General features: G+C 35.2%; 3 protein-coding genes across 8 annotated transcripts; all 3 read left to right on the top strand.

Moving 5' to 3' along the window:
- The first annotated feature begins 1,040 nt into the window (after positions 1-1,040).
- On the top strand, positions 1,041-11,007 carry LOC122281344 (alpha-mannosidase I MNS5). Of its 3 annotated transcripts, none has more exons than XM_043092749.1 (16): positions 1,041-1,308; positions 1,995-2,037; positions 2,124-2,189; positions 2,266-2,327; positions 2,467-2,566; positions 2,774-2,956; positions 4,526-4,574; positions 4,663-4,842; positions 5,005-5,125; positions 5,983-6,064; positions 6,171-6,256; positions 6,448-6,548; positions 8,834-8,975; positions 9,093-9,243; positions 9,485-9,702; positions 9,802-11,007. In XM_043092749.1, exons 1-16 carry the CDS (start codon positions 1,061-1,063, stop codon positions 9,833-9,835), a joined length of 1,866 nt encoding a protein of 621 aa, XP_042948683.1. In that variant the 5' UTR covers positions 1,041-1,060; the 3' UTR covers positions 9,836-11,007. The 3 variants fall into 3 exon arrangements, with proteins under 3 accessions (XP_042948683.1, XP_042948684.1, XP_042948685.1); XM_043092751.1 differs by lacking the exon at positions 1,041-1,308 and adding an exon at positions 1,332-1,901; XM_043092750.1 differs by having other exon boundaries at positions 9,485-11,007.
- Positions 11,008-13,589: 2,582 nt separating this feature from the next.
- Positions 13,590-14,530, top strand: LOC122280798 (protein RSI-1-like). The gene is made up of 4 exons (XM_043091835.1): positions 13,590-13,751; positions 13,862-13,912; positions 13,996-14,038; positions 14,168-14,530. Exons 1-4 carry the CDS (start codon positions 13,620-13,622, stop codon positions 14,350-14,352), a joined length of 411 nt encoding a protein of 136 aa, XP_042947769.1. The 5' UTR covers positions 13,590-13,619; the 3' UTR covers positions 14,353-14,530.
- A 1,396-nt stretch (positions 14,531-15,926) lies between these two features.
- Positions 15,927-22,942, top strand: LOC122282814 (putative recombination initiation defects 3). 4 transcript variants are annotated; one of them, XR_006230471.1, is made up of 13 exons: positions 15,928-16,299; positions 17,283-17,433; positions 17,941-18,094; positions 18,317-18,451; positions 18,842-18,894; positions 18,991-19,185; positions 19,447-19,512; positions 19,635-19,684; positions 20,293-20,443; positions 20,700-20,778; positions 21,769-21,877; positions 22,563-22,673; positions 22,778-22,942. XR_006230471.1 is itself a non-coding variant. In XM_043094851.1 (12 exons), the coding sequence occupies exons 1-11, from the start codon at positions 16,235-16,237 to the stop codon at positions 21,873-21,875; spliced, it is 1,200 nt and encodes a 399-aa protein (XP_042950785.1). In that variant the 5' UTR covers positions 15,927-16,234; the 3' UTR covers positions 21,876-21,877; positions 22,563-22,942. The 4 variants fall into 4 exon arrangements, 3 of the variants coding, with proteins under 3 accessions (XP_042950785.1, XP_042950786.1, XP_042950784.1); XM_043094851.1 differs by having other exon boundaries at positions 15,927-16,299; positions 21,775-21,877; positions 22,563-22,942; XM_043094850.1 differs by having other exon boundaries at positions 22,563-22,942.
- The last annotated feature ends 3,895 nt before the right edge of the window (positions 22,943-26,837 follow it).

Genomic DNA, 26,837 nt, shown 5'->3' with positions numbered 1-26,837 from the left:
ATTTTAAATATAAATAAATTAATATTAATATATAAATTATTACGTGATTTTATTGTAACTTTATTTATACCTAATAAAATTAAAAAGATAAAAAAGCACGCGTTGGCAAACCCATTGCCACGTGATTATTTTCTGCCGATGTAAAACCAGATACCTATCGAATTAGGTGGCATCACGTAATTGGACAGGGTGTCACAGCATATCTTACCCATCAAATAGTCTAAGGGCAGATTTTGTAAGTGAGGAGAGAATTTCAAATTAAAATAAAAGTTTAAAATATTATTTTTAAATATTATTATTATTTTTAAATTTAAAAAAATTAAATTATTTATTATATAAAAATTTAAGAAAGTTTTAAGTGAAACTAAAATTTTGAATTAAAATATTTTTACTAGATTTGGTTTGGTCATTGAGATTTTTCATCTTAAATATAAAATTTATATATCATTATTACAACTTTTTTAAATCTTCATATAAAATATAATAAATAATTCAAATTTTTTTAATTTTATAATAATAATAATATTAAAATATAATATTTTAATATTTAATATTAAAACTCAAAATACAAATCTCAATGTCAAGCTGCCTAAGAGCACTAATAATGACTTATCTATCTTCATCTTTATTCTTAAATTTGAATAAACTTCCCTTAAAATATTTACATTAACTTATCTATATCTATAATTTTGAATAATTATGAATAGTCATTATTTATTTTTGAAGATGTCATTTTCCTTTTTCAAATATTATTTTTATTATTTTTTCTTTTTCAAATTATAAATTTGTATAAAATTAGACTACACATAAAATATGTGTGAATTTTTTTATATTGCTAAATATATATACGATAGTTTGAATTTATTGGACTTGATATTAAATTTGATTTGAATTTATTGGACTATTTAGATTTAAAAAAAAAAATATAATAATATTTTATTATTATTTGATAAAAAATATATAATTTAATCTATGAATTTTTCTTTATGTTTAAAATTAATTTTTAAAATATGTGATTTTAAAGATAAAGATGCATGAACAATTGCTAGTGCCCTAATAGATGGATTGCTACAGCTTACGGTCCAGCGTGAGTCCCTTCTTTCGTTGTTGGAAGACAAGATCCACTGCAACAGCCTCCGCATTGGAATTAAACACCGAAACGAAAACCATGTTGCTCCGCAACTCTGCTTGGACATGGATGTTCCTGTTCCTCGTGATCTCTCCCGCCATCTTAAACCCGTGTACCTCTCAGGTCGATCACCGTTGGGCTGCTAGGAAGAGACAGATGAGAGAGAAAGTTCGCAAGATGTAAGGCCAGAAAAGCTTCTCGCTCACCCAATTCATACTCTGGGCTCAATTCCATTGCTTTCGTGTTGATATTCATTTTTTTGCACTGATGAGTCTTCATTTGGTCTTGGTGCGCTTATGGGTGCGTTGAATTTATCTATAGCGGTCAACTTTTTGCGGGTACTTTGAGGGTTTAGCTTGCTAACTTCTTAGTGATTGTAAATTTGGGTTTTGATTGGATTTTGTTTTTGGCACTAGGATAGTTTTATAGGGAATACGCGTCGATATCTGTATGGGCAAATGCTTGGTGTCTGATTGAAGTTGGAGGTAGATTGGTGCTTTGTCTTTTGTTTTTAGTCCCTATTAGTTGGAACAATTTTATTTCTAATCTCATTTTTTCTTAAAATTTATGAGTATTGGGAAAATATGTGGTTTGTTGAGTCCGGCTGAGTACTTCTTTCCTAAGAATAAAAAGGGTTCCTTTGAAGCATTTAAAGTGTAAAATAAAAGGATTTTACATAATTTGTTCCTGTTGTGTTCATGGCTATCTTCATTGCAATTGAATCTTGATTCTACATGGATTTGCCTTTCGAACAAAGAGAAAAAGAAAAATGGTGAGAAACATGTGGTTACAAAATTATATTGGCATCTATCGTTTAGGGAATATTTAGGGGAAATGTAACAGTCTTCGTTATATCTCTTTTCAGGTTTTACCATGCATATGACAACTACTTGGCCCATGCATTCCCGGTCAGTTTGTGATCTTCAATGATGTATGTACAAGTTGGCATATTAGTTCCATCTCATGGCATCGTAATTTGTTATATCCCTTGCAGCACGATGAGCTAAAGCCTCTTACTAAATCTTTCACTGACTCTCTTAGTGAGCTTGGAAATCTGAAGGTAATTTTCATTATTTAGGATTCATTGATAGTTGGTTACAAGGGGAAATATAAAGGTTTTGTTTTCTCCATTACAGCTTGAACACTTACCACAAGACTATAAGGGATCTGCCCTTACACTTGTTGAATCTTTATCCAGGTATAACATGTGGATGCATTTCTTCAATTAGTATTGTTGTGTTTCTAGTCATTGCAATAATTTATGCTAAATTTCATTTTATATGGTGTGATTATTATTTCTGATATGAAATCTCTCTCTCTCTCTCTCTCTCTCTCAGCCTTGTTATTTTGGGTAACAACACTGAATTTGAAAGGGCAGTACTTTGGCTTTCTGAAAATCTAACATTCAATGTCGATGCAAGGATAAATCTTTTTGAGGTATGTAATTGAAATACTTATTGGAAAAACTTCAGTTTGGTTGATTCTAAAGCTTCATTTGATATGATTATAGATTACTCAAACCTGATGAAGCCAATGATTATAGTTTCTATTTCTGGAATCATTCAAGGAGCAACATTTGCTGGATAGCAGTTGCTTTCAAAGTGTTTTAATGGTGTTCTTTTCCACTTGGTCGTTATTGTGTAGTGCAACATAAGAGTTCTTGGAGGACTTGTTTCTGCTCATATACTTGCAACTGATTCTACAAACAGGTTGGTTAATAGCTCCTACAGGAACGAGCTGCTTTTCTTGGCTGAAGATTTAGGGAAGCGGTTTCTACCTGCATTCAATACACCCACTGGGTTGCCATATGCATGGATTAACTTAAAGGTACTACTACCAAACCGTCCTTAAGCAGAAACTCATATTTATTAACCTTAGGATATATCTCTGATATACTTATCAAAAAGGATATATCTCTGATATCCTACTAACTTTCTAAACCAATTTAGGTTGTCTTCTTCTAGAAACAAGAAACATATAGGATTGTGCTTTTTTGTTGCACCAGCAAAGTAGCAAGCCTTTGAACAAGGCTTGTAAAGTTAAATAATATTATGAAATTCAATATTTAAAGATATTCTTTGAGACAACTCTATATATGGGTTTTCCATTTATATTGAAAATAGCTTACTTTTTATGTGGGATAACTGAACCATATTTTGTCTAGTCAATGCTCAGTTGTTTTTGGCTATAAATTAGCCTGATTTCAATACTTTTAATATCTGAGATTGAGAATTTAAAAGATACTACTGGTAATTTATAAAAAGATACCATAATACACCAGGGTGAGGATAAGGGTTCTTGCCAGATTGAGTAAAAATATACTATTAACAAAGCTTTACTTTTACTGATCAAAAAATAAAAAAGATTTGAGTATAAGGGGTGTAGGACATCGTGAATGAGATTCTACATTACCTCGGAATGAGTAGTTCTTGCCCTATATAATGATTCCAAGGGATCCTACTTAGGTGTCTCTTTTGTATGCATCCCATGTACATGGATTCATCAATAAAGCTCTTGATTACTTAAAAGAAAATTCAAGGGGCTCAAATTGTAGTATTGACTAGTCACTTTGGGGTTTTAACACAAACGTGGCTAGCACTTTCCCACATCATGAATGGAATTTTGTCACTTATTCCACGGATCCCACATTATGAATGGAATTTTGTTTCCTTAACCTAGAACTTTGATACTAAAGATCACCGTTGATATGTCCAAGGGTTTGTAGTTGCCTTTTGGGATCTCCATGTAGACTTCCAATTCATCAAGCTGTTTCAATAACCACTCCAGTTGGATTTCGATTTTTTTCAACTTTTACGTTCTTCTTTGTTGTGAAGTGATAGATCACCTTTGATACAACTGACACAACCAAGGCCATGATGAGACAAGAAATTACTTAAACTGTCTATTGAACTCTTAGTTTCTCAGAAGGGAAAAAAAAAAGAAAAAGAAAAAACCCTCTACATGGAGTGCTGGAATAAAAAAGATCCTAGATTTCTTGGAAGGACCAACAAGGCAAGGCAATTATATGGATAACAAAGAATAGCCATCATACATTTAATCCTAGCCGCTGATCCACTATGTGAACATTAATTTTTAAACAAATTTTGAACTGTATCAGTTATGCTTCTGATGCTTTTCAGAAATGTAAAGCAGCTGCAAATTTAAAGAGTTAAAATATCTCTGTCGTCATCCTACACAAAATGTCATCAATCATATACTGGAGCATTCTCTGTTGATTCTATTAAGATGTTGAAGACAAGCTTAGGCATTACTTGCACACATCTTACATAATCCTTTCAAGCAATTCATGCTTAAATTCTTAAAATGTACGAATATCGTCTGTTTGTTTGTAAGAAGGATATATGACTCCGCATCAATGCGAAATTCTGTGGACAGTATGGAGTGATGGTGAATGAGACTACTGAAACAAGCACTTCAGGGTGTGGTAATATGCTTATCTTTGAAAGTTAAAGATGAGGCTATAAAAAAAAAAGTGCCGCCCTGAAATTGGCTGGTTTTCATTGTGGATTTAGGGTCTTTGATTCTTGAAATGGGAGCCTTATCACGATTGACTGGTGACCCCATATATGAATATGCCGCTTTACGCTCTCTTCGTAAGTTGTGGAGCATGCGGAGCTCATTGAATTTATTTGGAACGACACTGGATGTGGCAACCGGGGAATGGCTCGAGCATTCGTCTGGTATTGGGGCTGGTAGGTAATCTTTGGGCATAGATTTTTGTTTTTGTGGGATTTTAATGTCTGGTTTCTGAGGCTTCTAAATATGTCAGCATCCTTTTATAAGCTTCATCTTGCCTCTTTGAATTTGACGAGTAAGGGTTGAATATATCTCATTTTGGATTCTGTCTCTTGTAGGGGTTGATTCATTCTATGAGTATCTATTCAAGGCCCACATTCTTTTTGGGAAGGAGGAGTTTTGGAGAATGTTTCATTCTGCTTATCTTGCAGTGCAAAAATATTTCAGACATGGTCCATGGTACTGAACCAATGTCTAGCTCTGTTGAATTTGACTGTTTCTAAGCCTTTTTTTTTTTCCACCCATGGTTGTTTAGTTTAGGTTTTTTACCTGTCTAGAGAATTTTACTTATGATGATTTTGTGTGCTGGCCTTTGCCGCCTTTATTTTGGCTTCTCGAATCTCCAGTTCATTCTGTCAAAATCTCTAGCCAGTTTTTTAAAATTCAGGTGGTTTGATTTTCTTGAGTATTCTTAAGCTTGTCATTTTCATTCCGTTTTGTTGTGCTGAATTAAGTTTAAATTAATGTGTGGATTCCATTTTCTAATGCAAGAATAGATGCAGCCTCAGTAATATATAAAAAGATTTGATGACATGCCCAACTTTTTACCTGGAATTCGCTCAATTTGAATGACCTACCATCTAATATTACATTTGACCAACACATTTCTAAAATTAGTGCTGGTGAAATTAATACATTATACAGAAGTAGAAAAAATACAAACTGAAGGGAAGTGGATAGAACCCTTTTGGCTATAAACCGTAAATTATGGGGGGAAATCTCTCTCTCTCTCTCTTGTAATTAGAACTTTACAACTTGAACTGTCAATAATATATGGTTTTTAAGTTTTTTAACGATTGGAAGTGTTTTTTTAAGTTACTATTGGCAAGTTGAGCGTGAAACGCCTTATACATCATTTGTGTAAATATTAAAACCTTGTATTTTACCTTACATATCCTAAAAGAACCTCCTCAAATATAAATATTATAGTAGGACTTTTTATCCGGAACCTAGAAGCCAAAAGAATATATATTCACCTATTAATTAGTTTGCTGGAAAATAGTGTTTGTTATTTGAAGCTTGTTATTATAATTTAGGTACCACGAAGCTGATATGAGAACGGGAAAGGCTACGTATTGGCAGCTTACAAGCCTTCAAGCATTTTGGCCGGGCCTACAGGTAATTACATTTCATTTATTATTTTATTTAATTTTAAAAAGTAAATTAAAATTTGAAGCCTCATAAAAAAATCTTCTGATCTTTATATTTTAATCATGGAAATTAGGTTCTCGTTGGGGATATTGCAGCTGCTAATTCATCACATCGTGAATTTTTCCATGTATGGGAGAGGTTTGGGGTTCTACCAGAGAGGTACCTGCTTTTGAGGTTTTTGTTATGTCTTCCTTTACTCATATAAACTGGAATAATTACTAGCGTTGCTTAATTCAGGTTCTGTGGTACTTCTCAAAAAATTTAGTTTCTGTGTTTGGTTTCTACCATGGCAGAAGTTTTTGTTCATAATGGTAAAGAAACAGCTAACATGAAACTATAAAATTATTCAGGTATCTACTGGACCATCAAATGTTGCATCCCACAGAAAAATATTACCCTTTGCGCCCTGAATTTGCAGAGTCAACATTCTACTTATATCAAGCCACCAAAGGTCTGAGAAATTTTTATATCAGTTAATTTTATTGACAGTCCATTATTTTCTCTAATCTTATAATATATATATATTGAAATGTTACCCTTGTTTAAGCTTTGAACTTACTAAACCATCTATAGGGGGTAAATTTGGGGTAATGTCCAAAAGTTGTAATCTTCTTTTAAACATTTCAGCTTCCAAGTTGACAGTTGCTGGACCTTTTAGGCATTGTGGTAACCAGGTTACAAGGGACACATTAGTTACATTGTCATTATTGTGTCCTTAAAAAGATTAAAAAAAAGTGTGTTTGCTTTAAGCTTCATTATGTGCATGCTTGTAGTCACCATGCAGACGCATCACACCTCTCTTTTGAATCATGGCGTTGTTTAGCTGTGCTTTGAACTATTCTGATTTTCACATCTTTGTTTGTAACACCCCGTTCCCGTAGGATAGAGACGTTACTAACAAACATGATAAAATGCCCGGTAAAAAGACTCATTACTCTGAAATACCTTATTTATTGCAAGAAACTTAACTGAAAGGATATAAATAGTCTTGAAACTTGAAACTGAATAAAGCAAAACATGAGCTAATCTTAAACAAGACTAATTATTGAAATGACATAAAAGAAACTTAATCCTTGTGTAAATGACACTTATTCATCTCTAAGTCCTTGTACTAAATCTACTCCTGGCCATCCAGCTCTGCATCATCATAATCACCATCTGTGGCAATCAACATAGAAGAAAACAAAAAGACAAACAATAAAAATGAGTCGAATACTCAGTAAATAATACATCATACCGTAAAATACTATCTAGCTTAGCATAAATTTGGTTTTTAAAGCCTTATCATAACTTTCATATAACATTCATGGATTAACATGGGCGGAAACATTCATAATCATGGCAAACATGAAGCGTGAATGCATGAGTAACTTGTTTATCTTGAATTGTACTTATTTCATGGTGAACCACGCTTGAGTCCATGGCACCACATAACTTGTCATGTAGTGAAACACGCTTGAGTCCGTGTTTCACTTAACTTGCATAACATGAAGTGAAATACGCTTGAGTCCGTATTTCACTTATCCTGCTTGACGTGGAGTGAAACACGCTTGGGTCCGTGTTTCACTTATCTTGCTTGACATGGAGTAAAACACGCTTGAGTCCGTGTTTCACTTATCTTGCTTGACATGGAGTGAAACACGCTTGGGTCCGTGTTTCACTTATCTTGCTTGACATGGAGTGAAACACGCTTGGGTCTGTGTTTCACTTATCTTGTTTGACATGGAGTGAAACATGCTTGGGTCTGTGTTTCACTTAACTTGCATGACATGGAGTGAAACACGCTTGAGTCCGTGTTTCACTTAACTTGTGGTAACCACGCTTGAGTCCGTGGTACCGTCTTAGCATAACTGTGGTAAACACGCTTGGATCCGTGTTACCTTAAAATGTTTATCTTTCTTGATGCATGATAATTTTCTTGGACTTCTTAGACTTTTCTAGCATGGCATATTCTTGTACATGGCATGGCATAACATGATATATTCTTGTACATGGTATAGTATAGCATGACATGGCCTAACATGATTTAATCATTTTATGACATTTCATGGCATGCATGATCTGAGAACTAATGAACATGTCATACATGATTAGGCTATTTATTACATGGCATGCTTGACTTAAGTTATTGCATGAACAATACATGGCATATATGGTCTAAGTACTACATGAATGAAGCATGCATGATCTGGCTATTTTAATTCATAGAATACCTAACTTAAATTATTATATGATCATATCATGATTTCCATGTGATTTTTGTAACATTCAATCCATCAATCAACAATCCATAAAAGCATAACATATATATAGGCTTACTTTCATGTAAATCATCGTAATTCATAGAAGTTCGTGAAAGCAATCTAACCTTGACTTGGCTCTTAGCGCAACGTAGATAACCATCAAAACTATATCATATTATCATACCCAATTATAATATTTACATTACGCGTACATTTATATGATCATACTATTTACCTCTTAGTGCTGCTTCCGAAATCTCACGTCTTAGCTCGTGACCTATACGAGGCACTAGACGTTACTAATCTTTCTAGAAAATGTGTCGTAGCAATCTAATTACTTAAAATCCTACCATAGAAATAATTTAATAAATAAGTAATTAATAAAAAGAATAAATATAATCATAACATAACTAAATAATTTATAACTGAATTAACCTAAATTCTAGGTTCGTAAGTTACATTGTTTCCTTCCTATCATTTATCGTGTTTTCAGATTCATGGTACTTAGACGTGGGTGAATCAATTGTAAATTCTCTTAATTTACACACCAAAGTGGAAGGAGGATATGCAAGCGTAAGAGATGTAACAACCATGCAGTTGGAAGATCATCAGCATAGTTTTTTCCTTGCTGAAACGTGAGAGCCTTTTCCTCCTCTTTCTTCTTCCTGCCTTCTAGCATATTGTCTCTGCCATAGAATTGTTACACTCAAACTATAACGATGCCTTCTGGCATGTTTTTAATGTTTCTGTAGATGCAAGTACCTATATCTTCTGTTTGATGATTCCTTTTTGGTCAATCGGAATTTTATATTCACGACTGAGGGTCATCCCCTTCCAGTATTAAGTGACTGGCATGAAAGGCTTCCAGAGACCTACATCCCAACAAACTGGACTTTTGCTCAGGTGCTTTGCTACTTATCTGGTTGTATAGTAAATAATATATTTTAAACCCATCTTTAATCTTTTCCAAATATGCTTCCTGAATCCTGATTGAATCAGAAGTTTCTAAGAATTCTTTTTCTGCATGCATGCCTCCTGATTTTGGTAGCAGTTTTGCAATTCTTACTTTTTTTGTTCTGAAATGAATTCTGGAATTGGGTGTGTACGTGTACGCCCATAAGTAATGAGGTTTCTTCCTGCACAGGGTGAAAAGAAAGCAAGACGAGCCAGTGCAATGTCTTTGCAAGTCTGTCCAGCCAGAGCATTGAATACTTGGGGACAGGGCGACCAACAGGCAGAGAGTGCTTGCCACATCCCTGATGCTCGTATTGACCACCGGTGTTTGACGGATGAAGAATGTGGAGTTGATTCGACCACGTGTCGACGAAGATCATGTAGCATGGCTGGCTACTGTGGGCTATGGTTGTTCATTTGATAACCATTCAGACAAACTTTTTTTTTTCCCTCTTGTCGTAAACTAATGCTGCATGATACAAGAAGCTTTTGTAATTATTCTGGCAGGTTTACAAGCTCGCACCCATGTGAGAGAAAATAGGGAAAAGGGGAGAGTAGGAATACATGGTATGGAAATTCTTCCAAAGTGATGCGATCATTTTTTTATTTTTGGGTCGCATAACATTAGCATCTTTGTATTTTGAGATCATGAGCCTTCTGTAAGATCATGGAAATCAAACTCTAGCTGCTCTGCATATCAACTTTCCAAAGGTTCGTGCTGTGTATCACAAATCCCTAAAGCATGTCTTGCAATTGCCTCTCAATCGTTCAGCTTCGTAAGTGGCTTGGCATTTTAATTTGAGCTATCATCTTCATATTAGATTTATCATCTTTAATCACATCTGTAGTTCTAACATATTTCAAGTTAAATATCATTCTTCATGTTAAATTGTTTAAGTGATTGCGAAAGTTATAGGCATATAAAGACTTAAATTGTGTCATTTCAACACCTGTGACTACAATAGTAAAGTTTAGGATAAGAATAATATTATTCATCACTTAAATGAATGCTTACCAATGGGAGTAAAGGAGAATAGATAAGTTTTTCCTTATAGCATGGGAAATGTGGTATAGAAGAAATCAGAAGATGCATGAAGGAAACATCCTTCAGCCTGAGCAAGTGTTTGATTATGCTTTGTATAAAGAACACAATGAGGTCAGAATGGAGCCAAAGCAGATGAAAATATTTAGAAGTGTAGCTGGTTACCTCCTCCCTTCAGGGATGTTGAAGTTGAATATCGATCGGCTATATTTCATGATCAATGTAGGGCAGGAGTGAGGATTATCCTCAAGAGATGAAAAGGGAAAGGTTATCATGTCTACTAGCAGAAAAAGAAAATGAAGTGAATGACCATGGAGATTGAACTGTTAGTAATATTGAGGGGTTTACAATTATGTTTTCCTTTGGGACTACATGATCTAATGGTGGAAAGTAACTCAGTTGCTGTTGGTGAGTCTATGTCCCTGCTAGGGAATTTGATCAAAGATGTGAAAGATTTGATGCAGAAGAACCCTAGATGTACAATACAGCACACTGGTCGTGTGGCAAATGAAGCTGCACACAGAATGGTTAAACATGCATGGAGGTTATAAGACTATGACAGTTTGGTAGAATTCATTTCCAGACTGTGTTTCACAAATTGTGTGGTCTGATACTTTGATGTAATCATGTTTTGGTTGAATAAATTACCTTTTGATATTAAAAAAAAAAAATGGATGCTTACTAAATATGTTGTATCAATAAGAGCAAATTGAGAATAATAAAAAGTTGAAAAATTCTAAACATAAGTTCACACTACATTTTTTTTAATTTTTTAATTTTATTAAATATTTAATATATGGATAATGATTAGAAAAATTTAATTAGTTTAAAAAGAATAAATATATATATAAAGTAAATTTATAAATTAATATAATTTTATAGAATTTATTATATTTATTTTATAAAAAGTTAATTTTATAATCTATATATTATATCAAATTATAAATTTATATTTATATAATTTTTTTAATTAAAATATTTTTTATATAAAAATTAAATAAAATTATAATAATTATATGAAATAAAATAAAATAACATCTAACCAATCTTACCCAAATCAGTTGACAAATGGAAGCTGGCCAACTTCCTTTTGTTTATCTGAATGATGGTGATGTCAAACATGAGTCCCATCCTTTTGACCCATTATTTTACACTCACCAAGAAGTATCAGAACGCGAGGCAATGGGATAAACATGGAAGATAGAAAAAGAAACAGTGAGGCTGAGGCCAAGACCTCTTTAGGATGGGTCCGGCTACTATGCCCGTACCGCTGGTCGTACCGTTCAGTGTAAAATTTATTTTTATTTATTTTTAATTTATTTTTACAATTTTTTAATAATTTTTTTAATCATTAAAAAATATATCAATATACTTAAAATTTATTTCTTAACTATTAAATAAAAAATATATATATTTTTTTCCGAACGGTACACTTAAGCGGTACCGCTCGGGCGGCAAAATGGCTTTATCCCTTTAGCATACTTGAGTGAACACATTGGCCTTTACTCTGAGCTGTTATCTAAAAAGATGGGAGTCAGATGGATGATGAACTGGCTTCCATCCTAGGCCAGCCTGGAAGGCTGATCCTTTATTTAAACTGGGCAAAAGGGCTTCGGTCAGGGGTACCCACTCTCAGGTAAAGTGGGCCCCTGTTTTGTTAACCTGACCGCTACCCGACAAAATACAACTTACAACCACAGCCAGTTCAGGCCATCCGATCCGATCCGATCTCCTTCGTTTTTGCTCGTTTGTCCTGACTCCGTCTTGATGAGAGTGGGTTCAGATATTTTCACCTCCGGTAGGACCTCCCCAGTCATGATGCTACAGCTTATTGCCACGTGACATAAAAACTTTGATTCGGATGGTACTACGATACAATCTCTTACCCTAACCCTGTCTCCGACTTTCCGTCAGCCATCGTCCAGCTGTCTTCAATTAACTTGGCCCCTTGGTATGGTCAAGGCCAGCAGGGAATATTGCAGTACCACTTGGGAATAAATATAGTTTTTTTATTTTTTATTTTTTAATTATTTATTTATTTTTTATACTAAAATGGATAAACTCCTAACGTGCTTGCGATATTTTTTGGATTTATTCCTGATTTAAACATTAATCTAAAGTTGAAAATGATGATACCCTAAATATGGAAAAAAATAAAAGAACCTATTTGAAATCAAAATAACAATTGTTTCGGCATGAAAAATAAATTATTTTTGAGGAAAATTACTCAATTTTCGTTTTAAAAAAATGTGTTAAATAAGGTTGTATTTAGATGTTGAATTGAATTGAGTTAAGTTAAAATAAAAATTAAAAATTAAATAAAATATTATTTTTAATATTATTATTATTTTATAATTTTAAAAAATTATTATGATTAAATTAGTTGAAATAAGTTTGAAAACCAAACCCATAGTTGATTCATCAGTCATCAATATCCGGATACAAGGGTAATATTTCTGGCAATAGAAATATTTTATTTAAATTTAAATTTTATAAATATAAATTTATAAATTAATATAATTTATTATAATATTTCAGGTCTATTTTATCGTTAAAAAAATTTTACAATTCGATATATGACATCAAAATTTAAAAATCTACTTTTTTTATAGATATTCTTATAAATGTAGCACTTATATTTTTTCAACCATTTATCTCGTACTATATATATAAAAGCAATCATTGTAAATTTGTAATATTAATTCAGATTTTATTAGAAACTCAATTAAATATTTTATATATTTAATTTATTTATTAAAGATAAATCTAACAATAAACTAAAATATAAATAAAATTATTAAAATGATTTGCTTATATGTATTTAATTTTAGGATATTTTTTCTGTTTGACCTAAATTACCCTTGACTTTATTCAATCCAATCACTAAAATGATATCCGTTTGATAACTTTGATGCATTGAATTAATTAGACAATGTTGAACCATCTAATACGTTTTGTGTAAGAATAATGTTATTTATTATTTTTTATTCTTAAATTACTTTATTTATCTTGCAATCAGACATGAAATGAAATAATATTATTAAAAATGATTGACCCATCCCCGACACCAAACTCGACTAGCCAGCCATACACGGGCATTTACCAACTCTGGCACTAGCACTACAGAGCAACGAAAACACATACATGCATTATACATGGTATTTGGCTTTGCCCAAAGCTCGAGGCGTCCCCCCCGGCAGGCAGGCCTGATGGTAATAACAAGCAGAAAGTGTGACCACTTCAGTAATATCGACACAATCGAAATGGCTATAAAGAGCACGCAATGCCAGCTGCTTTCAATTCAGCGGTGACTACCGAGAAGTGTGACACTGACGTACCTTCTCAGTGCCTCGATCTCATAATGGCAATGCGTGTGGTTTTTCTCTTTGGCGCCTTCCTCTTCTGCTTCACAATGGTACATAATCCAGATTGCTTTCGATAAAAATGCCTGTTTGAAGAATGGTTCTTGTTAAAAGAGATTCTCTGTATCAGCCATCTCTGATGATCTTCATGTAATATATGCAGGTTTCTTCTGATATCAAGATAGAAGAAGAGCTACCTCATCTTAACCTGCCGGTACGATATCTGTTTCAGAAAATAATGTTTAAATAACTTAGTAAAGTTACGAATATTCACATGTTTGGCATTTGTATTTTCAGCTTGTTGTAAAAGGTGCAAACAGAAGGCTCATGCAGGAAGTGGGTGAGTCTCTCTCTCTCTCTCTAAGATCATTTTTTTATGCGAGTTTTTTGCTGTGTAGTAGAGATTTAAGCTTGATCTTCATAAAAATAATGCATTTTTGTGGTTCATGATTTCTTTGGGGGATTGCAGATTGTGGAGGATTGTGCAAGCAGAGGTGCAGTGTTCATTCGAGGCCAAACGTGTGCAACAGGGCATGCGGGACTTGCTGCGTGAGGTGCAAATGCGTTCCACCAGGGACCTCAGGAAACAGAGAGTTGTGCGGGGCATGCTACACTGACATGACCACCCATGGCAACAAGACCAAATGTCCGTAGCCACGCAGCTCGAACGTCTGGATTTCTCTTTCTTAGTTTCCTCCTTGTATTTAGTCTCTCTCTAATCACGATGTGTGTGAGTAGTGGTTGCCAGTTTGTGTTTGTGCTCTGTTTTTGTCAAACTCTTAAACCTTATTTCTGTGTAATCAATATTTACAAGTAAGCAGCTTTCAGTTTCGGTCCGTTTTAGCAAATATCAAATCTGAATTTAGCAACGATAGCTCGTTTGGACCCACACAACATCAATGACAAATCATTTAACAGCAAAATGATTTATTTACGATTATTGATAACTATATTATAATATTAAGATATATTTTTTAATAGGAAACATATTATATTAATTAATTAAAAATAAATCATAAAGTACATGTATTATATTATTTTCATTAAAATTAAAAAAATAGATTAAAATATGAATATTAAAAGTTATTAATATAATTTTATTATTTGTTTTCGAATAAATAATCTTTTTATAATAACACATAAATAGGGATTCACAGTGAATAAAAAAATATGAAATTTATTTGATAAATTTTAGGATTAAGGAAATGCAATCAAATGCATAAAGAAAAATTCTAAGTGCAGTCCGCACTTTGGGACTCCCCACGCACGACTAGAAACGAATCGTTTCATTAATAGTCAAAACGCTATCGTTCTATTAATTGGAGTAAAATACATGAAAGAATCTGGCCCAAAATCATCCGAAATCGTCGGCGCCTTCAGATCGGAAAACCGTCGCCTTCAGATCGAGATCGCTGTCTCCGATCCTTCATCGGCGCGGGACCGTTGTCCCCTTCCTCAGCTCGACAGGGCCGGCCCCTTCGATCAGCAAGGCAATCTTCTTTCGGATGAAAGGTTTCAGCTTTCCGTGTGAAAGCAAAAAAAAAAAACAAACTATAAAGAAATCGACAAAGCCAGCAAAATATCAACAAACGCAATACAAAAAAAAAAAAAAAAAAAAAGCCATGGAAAACCTATAGAAACCTACCAGCAGAATATCAACTTGCAATAAAAAAAAAAAAGGCAAGTTTTGCCATGATTTATGAACAAAACCAGTAGAATATCGAAGGCAACAAAAAAGAATATCTACAAAACCAACGAAAACTTGAAATCCAAAAAGACCAGCAGAAAACCAAAGGCAACAAAATTGACTTCGTGTAAATCTACCCATGCCGATATAAATAAATCTTCCCAATAAATCCTCACAATTCCGATATAAATCTAAAAGAATAATTAACAAAAAAACAAAAAAGGTTCGTTCAATGTTAGAGGTTTGATGTGGTCGGCGGCCAGTGGAGAAGATGATGTCGACTATGCCGGACGGAGCTCGAAAAGTGACCAAAGGCGTTGAAGTTTTACGCTGGCCCGTGTTCTGGTCTGGAAGAGAGAGAACTTTGGTCTGTTGGGAGGGAAGATGAAGTTAAGGGTATTTTTGACTTTTGAACAAAATTTTAGTAAAATGATGTAAAAACCCTCCTCGTGCGCACGCAGGCCCCCAATGGGGCCTGTACGTAGCACATCCCAATGATAAAACTCTTAACATTACTCCCACTATAAAACAATGTTGGGCCTCTTTGTGCCTCTTTGTTGACACAGGGTCGAGCCCAGGACGCAAAGGTTTGCGTCCGAACTGATTCTGAAGTACCTTTTCCCGCCACGCCTCGAATATAACCGTCGAGATTCCTCTCTCTTCCGCAGTTATAAATCTCTCCGATGTCCTCTCCTAAATTCGAAGAAACACAAAGCACTCAGAGACCGTTTGCTTGCCTTAATTCACAGTTAGACGACGACCTTGTCGCCGATTACCTAGGGTTTCAAGCAAGTAATAACGGCAAAGTTCGATTCTCATCGGACCTTTCAAATCACTGAATCAAACTCAATGAAGCTGCAAATCAATAAAGCTTGTGATCTCAGCGCCATCTCGGTCCTTCCTCCTCATTCGAGGTTAGAATTCTCCTACACAACATACTTTGCTTGGTTCCTGAGTATGCGCAGGAAATGCTAAGAACAGATATCCCGAATGCTTGAATTTTCAGTAATTTATGAAAATCTCTGCTCAATTCAGCTGTTGCTTAACCAGCTCTTGGATTTTGGTCGAGCTCACTCCGAATCTAATATAAAGCTGTTCCTCGTCATAATTGTTTCAGATTTTCCTTTAAAGACTGAAATGTACATGAAACCGAAGTTCTCTATCAAGATTTTTGAGTTTTATTCGATTAATGAATTTAATATTACTATTTGGTTTAGTCGACCTCAAGCTGAGCTCGACCTTTGCTCTTTCTCGAAAATTTGTTTCTTACTCTTCTGCTTTCCCTCCGTTTTCTCGGCATCCAAAAGAAACAAGCAGCAGATTATTTCTTTCAATCTTTTATATTTCCTTTTTCACATGGATAAGATTTCAATGAGAAAATGTTCGTTCCTTATCTTCAGAAAGTATCCATTTGGTTGCTGAGAAAATGCAGCAATAAAGTTCAAATTTGAAAACCTTTGAATTCCAATTGTACTAAAAGGAACGAGTCAACTTCCATTTTTTTTATTCTCAGTTTCTCTCAGAAGCCAAAGAGAGGGAAACAGCACCTGTATTTGTTATAAATCTGTTCTCATAACTGCCTATTAGCCTTTTTTATGATCCTGAGGACTTCACATGCTTCTGTTCCATCTCGAATTTGGTTGCTAAGCCCATATGAGGAAAATAAGAGATTCAGAATTTTTTTTTATTTTAAATTATCGCTCTTTTGAATTCAATGTGATTGAAATATCCTCTCAACTGAGGCTTAATCAGCCATCTGCCTCGATAACATTTAATTTTATGAGTATTTATTTATTTATTTAATGATCCTTCTCGACCTGCACCTCTCTAAGTTCATTTAAATTCTCTCGTCTGTCTTTTTTTCACATGTGCCTTTTGTTTTGGAAATGATCTGCAGAAGATCAAATTCCGTGCCAACTGGACCGCAAGGGTCACAGCTTCATTCACAACCATCGCAGCAATCATTTTCGCAGGGTCTTTCATCTCAGCATGGCATGTTTTCCCAGCTCTCTCAAAACTCTCTTAATGAGGTTCTGACAAATGATCAGGTTTGAGTTATTTTTAGCTTGCTAGAAGATTTGAGAAATGCTTTGACTGCAAAGAAAGTCACAAAAAGATTAATTCTCGAGGGCCTGAGTTGGATGCTGTTCTAGGACACCTGGTACCGATAAAAAATAAAGTCACAAAAAGATACATTCACAAGCTAACACTGTCGATGTCATATATCAGATCGTGAAATTCTTTTTATTAAAATTTATGTAAGTACCGTATCAGTTTATAAGTTTCTTAATATTATTTTCGTTGTAGGCCTACCATTTCTTTAGAAAAAATGGTTCTCTCCTAGAGTGCGATGTTTTTGTGAAATCCTTTTTGCCTAACTGACATATCGGCTTGTTTGCCCTTTCTAGGCTTTTGAGATGCGCACTTCAAAATTTTAAATCAAAACAGCACAGTTTATCTTTTCTGAGTTGCTTATTCCGTTTCTTTTTTACCTCGGCACATATGGTGTTAATTATTTATACTTTTCTATTAATTATGGTCTTCAATCTTTGCAGAAATTCGGTTCTCAAGAACGAGAGAACTCTGTGAAGAAGATTTCTTGCTTGCCGCCACCAAGTTGTTCCCGAGAAGAGAATCAAATGCTCATCTTAAGATCTTCAGCCAATCCAATCCGCAAATGGAATTCTGCTTCTGTTCCAGAGCATAGATGTAAGATCACTCATTAGTGTCAACGTAATGAATTATCTTGGATTGATTAGGTATAATCATCATGTACTCGTCACATTTTACAAGGAAAAGGTGGTACGCCTTCTTTAGAGTTATGCAAAAGCAGGCATGTCAATTAAGCTTTTGTTCTTGCATGGATGATGATGGCATGATGCGTATGTATGTCTTTGCATGGGTTACCGAATTTTTTGTTTGTCTGACCAGGTCAAATTAGTGAAGAACTTGAACATCGGATTGGATTGATAGAAACTTCACTAAGCAGATTAGGAATGATTTTGGATTCTGTTCAGAGTGATGTCATGCAAGCAAGCAAAGGAACGAAAGAAGTTTCATTGGACAGTGAGTAACCTACTCTATTTAATAAACACCTTCATTTATCTATTTGTTTGGCATAGAGACACTAGTATGAATGCATCTTATCTAGTTCCAAGAACTTACGTCTTTTTTATCTCCTCTTTTTTTTTTGCTTGGCAGACGGATATTCTGAATGTTTGGCACTTATCCATTTTCTTTATAAAACTTGAAGTTGATGGTTTCTGAACTTAGAGTTTGATAAGATTCGGTTATGAATGTGCTCAAATTTGGTTTGGCAGGACTGAGATTTGAAATCAGACAAACAATCAACGAAAGAAACCAGAGTAGATTTTGACTGTTTGTGTGTAATCCGATAGTTGTAGAACATAACTAACCAAAAACAATTCTCTGCTTTTTTGATCAATTTTGCTCCAGCGGAGAGCATACGACAGAAGCTGATTCTTCATGATGGCTTATTGCAGTTAATGGTGAGGCCTGGTTTACTTACCATGTTGATCTGCTTATTAGTTTCAAAATTAAACTATCAATGCATGTGTCCTTTTCTAACATAATATGGTAAACAGAAAGAGGGACAAGAAGATGTCAAGGCTAGTCTTGCTGGGGGCTTTAGGTTGATATCTGATCAGCTAAGCAAAGAGACATATCAAGACAAATTACAGAAGATTTGCTTGCAGGTGTCAGCTTTTGCACAGCAGATGGAAGCATCTACGTTGAAACTACAAGATAAGATCAGCAATACTCTCAGCAAAGAAATGCAGGTATGATGTAAGGACAACGCTGTTACGCTGGTATATGTGTGATACTGAAGGCTTTAAGATAATTTGTTTTGTGCTTCTTGTTATTGACTAAAGCAAATATTACATCTAATTGTATTTCTTTTCTGGACACAAATGCCCAAGTCATCGCTATTTGCCTATTTCCGGATCTTCTAAATATGCTCAAGTCAATATTCATATTACGGATAAGGCCTTGCCTCTCAGTTCATTGGTTGCCTTTTTTTTTGTGTCACTTGTCCTCAGTCAATAGCTTGCAGGCTGAAGACTACCGACTCAAAAGATCTGACATCGTCCATGGTTCTACCTGAGGTGCTTCATTCTTCTTAGAGGGATGACCCATCGGCTTTTCTGTTTTTGCCTCTTTATTTTTTAAACTGCTCACTATCTGAATTTATATTCTTAAAAATCCGCTTACATTTTCCACTATGCAGGATACCGCCCACTGTGCTACTCCACAGGGACGTGCACAGCCCCCTATGAAGTATGTAAAACTCTGTTAATTTCTGCTGCATTTAGTACTGCTCAATTGGACAAGTTACATCCATTGACCCTGGTAAACAATGCAATAGCCGAATATTCCAAAACCGGAGCGATCCGTTGACTCTTGTAGCGTTCTCTCTTTTTTCGCTCTGTGCCTTAAAATCTGGCAGAAGTTTTAGTTAAGCAAATACAGACTGAAAAATGTAATCATTTAAAATAACCCGTTGACTGAAATTGGAAGGACAAGAAAATGTTGTTCACTTCTAAGTGAGAGAAAATGGGCTTAGTGTGAATGTGCATGGCAATCTTTTGGAAGCAATAAATTCGTGACCGTTGCATTTTAGAGCTTTGCTTTGTCTGATGCAACCCGTTGCAGTAGTGCTTGTTTGAAACTTCCCTTAGACGGGATTGAGAATTAAGATATTTTTCAGTATTTTCCTTTCAAGAAAAGTTCATGAGTGTTTGTCTGATGTCATCTATTATTATTATTTAAGAAAAACTCTCCAATGGCATCTGCTTTGACATTCATGTTGGTTCTTTAGTTAGTTTTTTAGTCTTGTTGTTTTGTGAAGCCTTCCAAGAGATTACAAAAATTTTTCCCCGTTCTAGTTTGGCAGCGCCTCCAAAGTTCTGTGTGCAAGCTAATGTAGTTCCAAAGGTGGAATCAGAAGGCTGGAAGTCAGTAAAAGCGGGAAAAGCGATTGCCAAGGATGGGGCATCCAACAAGGTGCAGAAACAAAACGTAGTTTCCCCCAAGCAGGTGATTTCGTCTCCAGCACCAGCCCTCTCTTTCCTTTTTTATCAGAAAAAGCCGCATGTTTTCCTTTTGAGATATTTTAGTTAAAACCGTAATCTTCTAAGATGATTGGCATGACAATATTTGTCCTATTGAGTACATTCCTTAAAATATACCAGACAGCAGAAGGTGACCTTCTACCACTAGTACTGCATGAAAATCTTGGTGCTTACGCATTTGAAATAATACAAATCTACTTTCTTGGCAATACATGATGCAGGAAAAGAGTTGTAGAATCAACATTGAATCAGATGAGGAGATCGATGGAGGTTTCTCCTGGTTGCTTGAAGAAGAAACAGGTGGTTAATGAAAGTAAATAAGCAACATTTATGATTCTGAACTAGCTCATGTCTCCTTGATGAAATTTCCTGTTGGGAGTGAACTTTGAACTCTTAGGATCAACAACACATCTTTTATTAATCTTACAGAATAAAACTCACCAACGGTGTGGCTCGTTGGTGTATTAGATTGTAAAATTATTTGTATTATAAATTAGATCTAAATTATCACATCTAGGCGCATCAATTTATAAAATTATTTTTTATTAAGATTTATTTGTGAATCTAGCGGGGCTCGTATTAAAAACTAAAAAATATCTTTATTAAGAACTAGTAGGGCTACTAACTGATATTTTAATAACAGATGATCATGTCAGGTGGTCTCAAAAATCATTTCACTAATGATGCTCTCTTTTCATCTAAAGATTTTAAAGAATAATCAATATTGTACGTAGCGTTTACTTTACTGAGGTGAGCCGTGTTGTGACAGCTAAGACATAAGAGGGAAAAGAAAAAGGGTATATCTATTATGCCGTCTCATTGTTATTGTTCTAGTTAATCGCTCGTCAAATTTTTTTTTTTTATATTTAATAAGTAAGAAAATGATTTGAAGTGTATTGATATATGTTTTTAAATATTGAAATATATTAAAAAACTATGAAAAGAAAATTTTTTTTAAAAAAAAAAAAAGGGTTTGAAAGTGTGCTAGTGGTAACAATAAGCGGTACGACAGAGTAGCACCGCTCAGAAAAAAAATGTCTTCTCTTTTTCGTCTTTTACGCCTGGCACACATTGATGTCAAGGTTTCAAAATCTTCTTTAGTTTTCCTAATCATATTGCCAGTAGATGTAAGATTCATCTTGATCTTTGGTTTACAGTGAGAATGTTACTATTACTTGTTTTTTAATCTTTGATTTACAGTACAAATACAAGTTTATTTGGTTTACCGTGAGAATGTTACTATTATTTGTGTTTTCATCTTTGCTCACATTCTAACTGCTTCTTGGGAAGGCGTAGGAAAGTGTATGATCCAGGAGGCAAAAGAAGAGACAGAACGGATTTTGAGGAAAGCTAGGAGGCAAAAAAGAAAGTACCGGAATCCAATAATTATTAATTGAAGGTAAAAGACTTTCATCATTTAATTCTCAGACGACGTTGGTTCCTCAATATTTATAGTTGGGAGGGGAGAGACGAGTGGATGGGGATATGTCTTGTAATTTTGTATGGTAGTACTGTTGGTAGTCATTATAATTAAAGAATCTCTGTGTTATGAGATTATCAAGGTTAGAAGCCCGATAAGTTGCGCATCAGAAGATAGAGACATAGATATCCATTTTGTTTCAAATTCAAACAAAAGCGAATCCTTTGGAGTCATATTTTTGTGCTTTCATGATCTAATAGTCTTCAAGTTAGACAATCGAATAGCCCTAGTAAAATACAGGAGAAACCGTAGGCAAACCTTTTAATCATCGTCCATTTATTCTTTTATCATATTATTGTAATAAATGATTTAATATAATCTCATTTTTCATAATACAATTTTACAATTATTGGACGGACCAGATATCCAATGCATCTACTTAAGATCCCCAGGTGTCTCAAATTATTCCAAGACAGGTTTATTGCCTTGTTATTCATCTTTTAGCAAGAAGCTCTCCTTCGTTGCCTGAAAGACCCATAATAGGAAACCTACTGTATCTTCCGCGCAGTTCCAGACATTGTTACGCGCTTTAGCCATTTCATTGGATAGTTCTGCTTTTAATTTGAGTTTATGACATCGAAGTATGCCTTTTCTGGTTGTGCAGGTGCAAGATATCTGAGAAGACAGGCTTTTCGAGTAGTTCTAGCTGAGTGACCCTTGGTGCAACCCCCTGCCACGACTTCCGTAATACTCGGAATCGAGTTCGATTATTTTGGTACATTTCTTTCCACACCCATGAAATTGTTTTTCTTTACCCTTTAGATCATTTTTATCAGTAAATTGAGATTTCCAAAGAGCTGGCTTTGTAATGCGATGCAGAAAATCTGTGGCAAAAATGTGGGTGCGAGGGCAGATAAGTACCCGCTAACTAGGTCTTCGCACAACTTAGATAAATTTCCATTGCTGAATAGTCAGTACTGTTGTCCCATGAAAATGAAACCATATTTCTTTAAACCACCAGAAAATAAAACCATTCTTTTGTTAGATCATATTCTCATGATGTTTATTACAAGCCGAGTTCTAGCGTAAAAGCAGATAAATCGTGGGTTTCTGCTCATCTCTATTGGAGACTACCATAGTCTATATTATATGAACAAATCTCATCAGTAAATAAGCAACCTAGTCAAAAGAAATATAGAATGTGGAGTTCAGGATAATCACTAGGCGTGCACAAACCAAAGACATACCCCACAACTTCGTGACAAGAATAGCCATAACATAATATGCAACAAGAGCAATATAGGGCTGGATACATATTATGCTGATATAAGGGATACTAGACCTGCCACCTCATTCATTCATCCCTATAAATTAATTCCAGGAAAATTATTATGTGTTTGGTGACATACTATTATTACCATTATAAGTTAATTCAACATTTTTTTTCCTTTAATTTTAATGTTTGATTGTTGAAACATCAGCCTGTAAAGTCTATGTAGTTGTAGCTCTAGTATTACTCATAATTCTAATCCCACGCTTTGGGTTTTTGTTTACATGTTTTTCCTTTGAAAGATTAGGTTAATAGGTATTGATTAGTACCATATAAGAATTAACGTCCACTAATCCAAACCCCTTAATTTAATCGAGCTGAAACCGAGATTTTGTTAATTGCGCACTGCACATTATCGTTGAGGTGAGAACAGGCAATTCGACCTCAATGGCCCGAAAGCAAACGAAAATGAATAAATGATTCTTGGTAGCAATAAGATAGAAGCGATGGATGTTTTATGGTGTAGATCCAACGACTGATGAGTTTTGGAACAAAAGCATGCAAGCCATTCAAGCCCAATACATCTCTTCAGTAGCCTTCCATACCATTTATTGCCACTAGGCCAACCCGGTCTCATCTAGGATGGACTATGGGCTCAAAAGAATTGTAAATAAGAGGATAGATATACTTGGTTTCGATGCTAGTTATCACGCCACTTATTGTGATACCGGTTATAATTATAAAAAAATTAAAATATCAATACTTTTTATTATCGTGGAACCACTTTAGTAGCGTGTTGCGCGCGTCCAAACATAAATTGCAAATAGATGTTTTCCAATAAACTTGCACCCTTTGTGTTGTGAGTTTTGTACTTTACACTCCAAATTATCAAAAATTCAAAATTGATATATTAGACTCAAACTACCAATTACTAACACTTTGCACTCTCCGTTGTGATCCAAATGTCAATATTCTTTCAAATCTGTACCTTTTAAATTTTACACCTTAAACAAGGTTTCCTTTATACCCTCCCTAATGGCCTAGCCTACCACTGAGTATCACTTTGCACCCTCCACACGACTATATTATTTTTATTTACATAATAAACAAAAAAAAATACAAATATTTTGAGGGTACAAATTGAAACTTTTGAAATATAGGAATTCATGTGATGAGTTGGACCAAAATGTCCCTCTACATATCTCATATTGGACTGAAATGCCCTTGCTACTTTTGTCAATCAATTCAAAGTACCCATGAAAACACTGAGTTAGGCTAAAATGCCCATCCACATAGTTGAGCTGACTAAAATACTCCAAGGACAAATTGAATTAGACAACAAAAGCCCTAATTCAAATCAAACCAATCAATGACAATAAAAAATCTCCAAAACCAACTTCATATTCTCTCACACCCTTCACTCTCCATCTACCTTCACCTGGTTCTTCATTCTTCAACTGTTTCTCTTTTCCTTATGCTTTACAATTTCTATGAAGCTTTAGAATTCTTCTCCATAGAAATTGTAAAGCTATGTTTATTTGTCAACTATCTTGCGAGCCACGACAGAGATGGATAGTCACATCAACGTGACCAAACCATCAAGTTGTCGTGGGCCCGAGATGGAGATTTATAGTGGAGATTTTGATGGAGGTTTGTTGTAGGTATTTGTGCCGTCAACTTAATATTTCTGAAATGTAGATTTCTAATGGGAGTGCTTTACATGCTCGAGAACGGAGCTCATGCTCGGGAACGGAGCTCCCATGTAACCTACCAATTTGATCAATGGTTCGATATTTATAGGGATTGGGTATGCTTTACATGCTCGGGAAGCGAACTCTCATGTAATCCGAACAATTTGATTTTTTTGGGGGGGGAGGAGGGTTTACATATTTATGGAGATCAATTACGTATCTAGCTCCCATGTAATTCAAGCTCCCACGTATGCATTAGATTCGGTGGAGCTAGTTTGATGTCAACTTAATATTTCTGAAATGTAGATTTCTAATGGGAGTGCTTTACATGCTCGAGAACGGAGCTCATGCTCGGGAACGGAGCTCCCATGTAACCTACCAATTTGATCAATGGTTCGATATTTATAGGGATTGGGTATGCTTTACATGCTCGGGAAGCGAACTCTCATGTAATCTGAACAATTTGATTTTTTTGGGGGGGGGAGGAGGGTTTACATATTTATGGAGATCAATTACGTATCTAGCTCCCATGTAATTCAAGCTCCCACGTATGCATTAGATTCGGTGGAGCTAGTTTGATGTGCATAAGCTCCCACTGCCATTGAGCACAATTACTGAGCACGTAATGTGACCTAAGTGCTCGCCCCTTGAGCTTGAAATGTTGTTGCTCCTTTGAGATGAGTACTTGGAGAACATCATTACATTTAATTTTCTTTTTAACATTCGCCTTTAATCAAAGCATTTGTGGCTCGCCCCAAAGTGCGATCACTTTTGCTTAATTAGATTTAAGCAATCTTTGGTCACCTCTGGGGTCGAAGCAATCTTTGCTCTTCCCTGGGTGCGAGTCCTGTAAACTCGCACCTGGTAATGGAGGTGGTGAGTATTTTTGCTCATGCAAAGCAAAGTGTGGGCGCTTCACTTGCCTTTTTAGATTGGAGGACTTTTGCTTGCACCAATAAAAGTGCTCACCCCTTAGGTGCAATATAACTTCAATTATTTATTTGAATGCTCGCCCTTGAGAGGAGAACATTTTAGGGCTAGCTCTTTTAGTCACCTAGGTTTATTTTTCCATCTTATCTTCGTTTTTCGCTACCCTCATTTTCCAACTTACCTTCATTTTTTGGGTTACCTTTATGTTTTCGTCCTACCTCATTTTCACGTGCTACCTTTATATCTCCAACCAAGCTTCATTTTCTAGTATATCTTCTTCTTTCCGTCATATCTTCTTTTTCCGTCTTGAGTTCATTTTCCATCCTACCAGCATTTACTAACCTACCATCATTTTCTGACCAAGTTTCATTTTCCAGTCTATCTTCATTTTTCCACCCTAGCTTCATCTTCCAAATACTTTTTCTTGCCATTCCATCGGGTGAGCACTCTGAGCCATTGGCTTGACCTTTATGCTCTTTCACGGTACTTGCCCTAAGCGCGAGCACTTTTGATTGCCTTATGCAGGAACTCATTGTTTGCCTGAGTGCGAGCACTCTTTCCTCACACATGGATTGAGTACTCGTTGCTCGCTCAGCAATGCTTGCCCTTGAGTCCGAGCACTGACCTCCCATAGTGTTTTGAGAATGGGAAGAGCATTTCTTCAATGTTATCACTCACTTTTTGGATGCGAGGACTTTAAGTTACATGTGAGTGAAGTGTGCACCCCTAGCAAAGTGCTCGCTATTGTTGCTCGCCCTTCGTAGTAGCACTGTTGCTCTTCAAGGATCTAGCTTTATTGCTTACCCTCGGGTTGGTGATCTATTCGCTCACCTTACAGGTAAAGAGATCCCACATGAGCTGAGCAACTTGATTGGGGGTCAGATATGTGCTTGGTAGCCAATATCCCACGTGATTTGAACTATTTAATTAGAGGTCGGATCTTATACTCAGGAGCTTAGTTCCCACAAGAGCGTGATCCGATCAATGTGATTTGACCACTTTAATTGGAGGTTGGTTACTTATGGAGATTGGATACGCTTTACATGCT

The sequence above is a fragment of the Carya illinoinensis genome, chromosome 11 (assembly GCF_018687715.1).
Source record: "Carya illinoinensis cultivar Pawnee chromosome 11, C.illinoinensisPawnee_v1, whole genome shotgun sequence".
NCBI classification, from domain to species: Eukaryota; Viridiplantae; Streptophyta; class Magnoliopsida; order Fagales; family Juglandaceae; genus Carya; species Carya illinoinensis.
Note: the sequence above shows the minus strand (reverse complement) of the source record. Positions and strands in the feature narration are given on the sequence as shown.

Bases quoted from the DNA above. Each gene is read 5' to 3' on its own strand.
- LOC122281344 (XM_043092749.1), top strand. From the start codon at position 1,061: ATGGATTGCTACAGCTTACGGTCCAGCGTGAGTCCCTTCTTTCGTTGT. The intron at 1,309-1,994 runs GTAAGGCCAGAA...ATCTCTTTTCAG, and splicing joins AGAGAGAAAGTTCGCAAGAT to GTTTTACCATGCATATGACA. The intron at 2,957-4,525 runs GTACTACTACCA...TTCTGTGGACAG, and splicing joins ATGCATGGATTAACTTAAAG to TATGGAGTGATGGTGAATGA.
- LOC122280798 (XM_043091835.1), top strand. From the start codon at position 13,620: ATGCCAGCTGCTTTCAATTCAGCGGTGACTACCGAGAAGTGTGACACT. The intron at 13,752-13,861 runs GTACATAATCCA...TAATATATGCAG, and splicing joins TCCTCTTCTGCTTCACAATG to GTTTCTTCTGATATCAAGAT. The intron at 13,913-13,995 runs GTACGATATCTG...TTGTATTTTCAG, and splicing joins TACCTCATCTTAACCTGCCG to CTTGTTGTAAAAGGTGCAAA.
- LOC122282814 (XM_043094850.1), top strand. From the start codon at position 16,235: ATGAAGCTGCAAATCAATAAAGCTTGTGATCTCAGCGCCATCTCGGTC. The intron at 16,300-17,282 runs GTTAGAATTCTC...AATGATCTGCAG, and splicing joins GTCCTTCCTCCTCATTCGAG to AAGATCAAATTCCGTGCCAA. The intron at 18,095-18,316 runs GTAAGATCACTC...TTGTCTGACCAG, and splicing joins TTCTGTTCCAGAGCATAGAT to GTCAAATTAGTGAAGAACTT.